General features: G+C 41.4%; 1 protein-coding gene across 5 annotated transcripts in view; it reads right to left on the minus strand.

Moving 5' to 3' along the window:
* LOC133131270 (serine/threonine-protein kinase DCLK2-like) overlaps positions 1-4,450 on the minus strand; it is a 48,856-nt gene extending 44,406 nt beyond the window's left edge. For all 5 annotated transcript variants that reach the window (XM_061246555.1, XM_061246554.1, XM_061246553.1 and 2 more), the window contains exon 1: positions 3,350-4,450. In XM_061246555.1, coding sequence (XP_061102539.1) covers positions 3,350-3,752 — 403 coding nt within the window. In that variant the 5' untranslated portion in view covers positions 3,753-4,450. The remainder of the gene's footprint in view (positions 1-3,349) is intronic.
* Positions 4,451-6,000: the final 1,550 nt, after the last annotated feature.

Consider the following 6,000-nt stretch of genomic DNA (forward strand, 5'->3'; position numbering starts at 1 on the left):
GCCTTGAGTGATGCTCCCTCTCCTACTTCCTGTGACACACACAGCTGTCCGTGGTGCTGAACCAACCATATGGGGCTGACCTCAATTTCCCAAACCGCGTCAAAATACTCATCGTTAACCTCCTTGGGTTTTTGTCTCCAACTGGCCAGCTGATGCCTGATCTCCATACGGCACTCTGTGAGTCTAAGCCAAGAAAGTCAACTCAATAGTCAACGCTTGACATGATTCCAAATTATGTTTGGAAACCTTATGTTTCCGCGAAATATGCTACGGTATATAAGTGTCTCGATTTTACCAGAATATCTGTAGGTTTGCTGTATTTGAATAAATTGCACATTTGGACTTTTTCAGAATCTGACTATACATATGATCATAAAGAACAGACATAGTAGTACGTCTGAGCAATATGCTCTTGATATGAAATTACTGAGAAGGTCATAAACATAAACATACTACATACTGTACATTTATTCAACTTTTTCAGTTGCGCTCTGCTTCCAAAAGAATAGGGTCATTTCATCTGTCTTTTTTTACCCTGTTCTCCATCTACATATTTGAGACAAAGAGACAGCTGGGAGACAGTTAAAACTCCCTTGACTGTAGGCTTTAATAGAGCCTCAATTAACAAACCGCTAATTAATAAGATTAGCTCCAGCTGAGTGGGTGTTGCCTGAGGCCTGGCTGGTGACAGGGGTGACACAAATTACGGGGGAACTGTCACTAAATCTCCCAGACGTTAATAACTGAAAGAGAGTTTCCTGTAGGAGGACAGAGGGACAAGGCCCGGTCTCAGGTGTTTGATTATAGTCAGACCATAAACACAGACACTCTCCAGTGAGCACAGTTTCAGAGCCTCCATTTGCTCAACCCTTAAACAAATGCAATTCCCTTGTTAATCGTTCTCCAGATTTCTCTCCAAGGAAGCTCCATTCATGTCAGCAGCTGTGCTGTGCAGTGCACACTGATATATGCACTGCTTTTATTTGGCCAAAATTTGTGTTAAGTTTACTTTTCAGGCTCTCCCCAGGTCAGTGTTGTATTGATTGCTCCTTGGTACGGTCCAGTTTGCTGCACAAAAAGGGAGCAGCAGTTGGTCTCTCCCTTAGTAGGGGGGCTCTAACGGTCTTGCATCCATTCTGCTGGCTGCTGAGCTCGGCAGTTCTGGGGTTCACCCCCACCCTCCCTCACCCCTCCCATTTAATGCCTGAGTAAACAAAGACAAGGCCCTGGTGTTTGGCTTGCCACCCCCCATACCCCCACCCACCACACCACACCTCATGTGCCAACTCATACAGCTCAAGGGAGCCTGGGCCTTATCGAGCCCCGATGGTGTGGCAAGGCCTACACACACACACACACACACACACACTCACTAACATGTGCAGTTAGAGTGTACCACAGCAGGAACATTTTGAGGGATTTGGCTCTGAACTCTATTATAAAATGGGGGTAGTGGTTGACGTTTTCCCTACTGGAATGATGAGGAATACAGTAACTCCACATGGGAATGATAAGGCGCACATGGACTGCTGCAGTAGCACAGGGCACCGTCACGGGTGGCCGGAGGAGCAGCCATCCAAAATAGCCTTGGATGTCTGCCAGAGCACAATTACATCTGATTCAGAAGCCCAAAGTCACATGTTTACAGTGAGACCCATGCAGATAAACACTGGCCGTGTTACTTTTCCCCTCCCTCTCCATCCCCACACCAGTTCAAAACAAAAGTCTGTGAACTAAATATAGACATACCTTTTAACTGGATTAGACTGTAAAATAAGACTAGATTCTAGACTAGACAGTTGAATAATCACAAAGATGTAGACAACAGCTGCTGCAAAAGATGGTATTTTCTGTATTCTCACATTTTTAGAAGCTGCTTTCCTGTAAGTCTGGAGTCTGGAGGAGTATCATGATTAGAGAGTGAGTGTGAATGGGCACAAGTCACAAAGCTGCAGTCTACTTTTTCTGGATGAATTTTAACTGCTCTCCAGACCACAAGCATCACACAACACCTTAGTTTACCTCAGTTGGACCCAGTTTACCTACCTGAAAACAGTCACTAACGACCATGAAGACCACTACAACCCCAATATGACCAGGCCTGGATAAACCTTGGTTGGGAAATGAATTAAGCAAAATTCTCTCTCCCAAAAAACATTTACTGGGTGGCCTGGTTATGACCAGAAAGAGGGTCTCCATGGTTAGATAACTATATGTCAGAGCAAACTACCAATTCACTATCACTATCACCCCCTGGAGTCTGTTCAGGCATGCAGTGCTAGAACTATGTGGCTAGCCATTACGGAGAAAACCCCAGGAAGAGGTGAAAGCCATATTTACATAGGATAATCACTGCTGCCCCGCTATAATGTAAAGTGTTGGAGGAGAATTATCATAACCCTCCCCTCACATTTTGTTAAATTCTTTCTCAAATCTTAAAATGAGGGATACATTTAACAGAAAATTAGGTATTATTTTATATTCAACAGTTAATACACATTTGGTTGCTTACACTCAAAAAGGCAGGCAAAAGCTTGAATTTCTCTGTACATACTGTATATGCATAAACAATACCGTAAATCTATGTAATCAATCAAGCAAAGTTTCAATTACATGAGCATAAAACTTCCACACTATTACCTAGTAACCTACAGGATGGGCGCACTTCAGAGGTTCTGTGGAGTCAAATCAAAACAAAATCAATGAGGTATTGTGCAATTAAACTAAACATTAGATAAAGGTAGGCCATAGGCTACTGGAAGCGATATCCAAATTTACTTCTGATAAATCATGTAGGCCTATATCGCTGTGAAGTTTGCATACTTTTTATATCCAATATGACACATTGATATACTGCAACTTGTATGGTTTGAGAAACAAATGATCAAAAAGTGGTATTTCACATATCAGAAATAAACTTCCAACTTCACGTATTTCTGATAAGTGAAATACCCAAAGTTAAAAGTATTTTTCTCATATATATTTTCATCTGACAGTAGACGTCTTTTTATTTTATATGATATATCCAGGTTTGATTAAATTTGAGCTGGTAGAGAAGGCTTCATATACTTGTATGCGATGTTGTTCACTGTGAACCCTGTGAGCACTTTCTGGTAATTTCGGTAAACCAAGTTCAAATTATAATTTTAATAGACACCTCTTAATTAAGCGGTATGTGTCGGTGACTTATTATCACAGTTGTAATCTGGTGTTCATAGATGGATTCAGTAGGCTGGTAATGTAAGTGATCAATTTGTTTGTCCATCCATGCATGTGCCCATCCAGCCGAGCATTCATGTGCCGTGATGCGTGTCCATTGGTGCAGGCGGGTATTATAAACTGCCTTTACCTTCCACAAACTCCTCCAGGCTTGCGATCTTCCTGGTTCCGTCCACAGAGTATATGCTCCGTACTCCTTGAGGCAGGTTCACGTTGTCAGACAGCGACCTGGTCAGTTCCATAAGCAGCGCGTCCAAGGACCTGAAGCGGTCACTCGACACCGCGTACACCAAACCCTTGAAGTATTTGTCCCCATTTCGGTAAAAACGAACTTTTTTGGCTTTCTTCTCCAAAGTAAGTGACTGCAGCGTACGCGTGCGGTAGAAGCTGCAGTGGGCACTGTGTGCCGGGCTGGGAACCAGACCATTTCCCCGAGACCCGGACAGTGAACCCATACCGGTACCCCGAGAAGACCGGTGCATCTTGTCACGCTCTTCAAAATGTTCCCATTCAATACTTTTATTGAGGGACATTGTTGTGGCGATCAGGGAGTGCTGACTATGAGACAGAAATGACTTTTCTCAGTGATCCAGGGAAATCCCTTTTGTCAGCAGCTTTCTCTGATGACGGAGACAAAAAAAACCTCTGCAATCAGCTGCAATTGTGACGAGTATATTCATACAGATCTTCCATTTACAAAACGTAGATTCACTTCCATATATCGCTATAAGTAATTAAACCGCAAAATGCATCGACACCGAATTGACATTCACATAAAAGGCTACACTCCCACAAAACAATGTTGTATCCCCTCTGCTGAACTCGACTAAAATTGAAACGTGTAACGCGTGACAATTGATGGGTTCCAACCGCGTTTTCTAAAGCCAGTCAGTGATAATTTCATAACGTAACTCTTGAACATAAATAAAACATAAATAATATTAATGTTGCTGTCCATGAAAAACTCTCTTCATTGAATTTATAGTCACTGGAAAATGAACCCAGATTTCTTGAGAACGCCGTCAAAACTGAGAGCTACACTAACTAGCTGTCACAGTGCGGCATACACGTAGTCCCTCAGCCAAAAACTCGAAATACAAAAACAGTAATTAGAAAAAGAATCAGGGGAAAAAAGAGAATGATTCCTTACAGATTGTCGTACAATAGCATAACATTGCAATCAGCGGCGAGCATATCGACATCCAGACCCCTGGCGAGAATGCAAACCTCCCCTTTCTAACTGGCGACCTCCTTGCTCCACGCTACAGCAGGAGAAATCGTAAAGGCAACACAGGGTGTTCTTCTGGGTCCTAAAACCAACTAAGTTCTTACTACATGTCGATCGCAATGGGATGCCCAGACTATGAACTGGGATCTTCCCGTTTATACAGGTTTTCATTCCAGGATGTTTATGACCAATAAAGTTTCTTTAACAGCTTCATTTTTTCAAAAGGTTTTTCCTCAAACTTATTTGTAACACAATGAAGGATTGGCTCATTGCAAATATATTTGGCTTTGAAATAAAGTTTATATTTTAGCGAGCACATATTCACATTTTCTGCATTTAGAACTGAATTGATATCAATGTATTAAGGAATACATGAAAATGTATTATCTTTCTAAAGGAGTAACTAGCCATAGAGCACATTGCGCATAATGATTCCGGGAATTAATGGTCATTCTTTCACCTATAAATATGAAATTCTCATCTAATGTGAGCTTACGTGAGTAAATCATCATCATCATCATCATCATCATCATCATCATCATCATCATCATCATCATCATCACCATCCTTGATAGTCATCAAAAATGTTGAATTGGAAAACTTACAGCTTTTTATACTAAAAAATTGCACAAACAGTACACCACACATCCAGTCTCGAATTTTCTGGGCGCCGACACATTTGCAAGTTTGCAAAGCATCTAGGGAGCATGATGTCACATGGTTGCAGTTGTTTACATTTCAGCGCAGACATAACTAGAAATCAAACAAGAGCTAACTTATGTCTCAATATTTAAAATGCCTCATTGTGCAGGTTGTGACTGCCTCAAGCAGGCCAAGAAAAATATAGATATATATATATATAGAGGTCTTAGCTTTCACAGTTTTCCAAAAGACCCCAAACTTAACGCTTTCCAGTTTGCCTCCCTAGAGAATCATTTCCACCTATTTTATACTAGTTCTATAAAAGTGTCAATATCTCAAAAACTATTTACTGCACGCACATTGAAGATTTAAATGAGGTACCATTTAGAAATGAGACATAACAAATTTATGTCAGAGCATGTACAGACAGTGCACCCAAAAGATACAGGGGGATAAAGATAACTTTTCTTCACTAATTGTGAAGGGGGGATAAAGATAACTTCTCTTCACTAATTGAAGTAGCCTACTCGATAGCTGCCCTGCAGACATTTTCCCCAATAGGGTATTATAGGCTATTACAACTGCCTGTTTAAGGGCAATCATACATTTTATCTGGAACAAATCGGATCCAGACACGCCTGAATTCATCAATCTTGAGTTTTGTTTACGATTTTGTCTTTTGAAAGAGAACTCGCTAACGGACACGTTGGATTATGATGACATTGGGCTATGAACCACTTCAATTCAAAACCCAGACGACTCCGCCTTGTGTAGCATAGAGCCGATAAGGTAGGCCAATTCGGTTTGCTTTTTTTAGTCTGGCCCGCCGTGGCATAGTTAGATTGCGGCCTCTGTGAGCGAGGGAGTTCTGAATATGTGATACAAGCCTACTGTATGCCTATGGTTATTTA

The sequence above is a fragment of the Conger conger genome, chromosome 6 (assembly GCF_963514075.1).
Source record: "Conger conger chromosome 6, fConCon1.1, whole genome shotgun sequence".
NCBI lineage: Eukaryota > Metazoa > Chordata > Actinopteri > Anguilliformes > Congridae > Conger > Conger conger.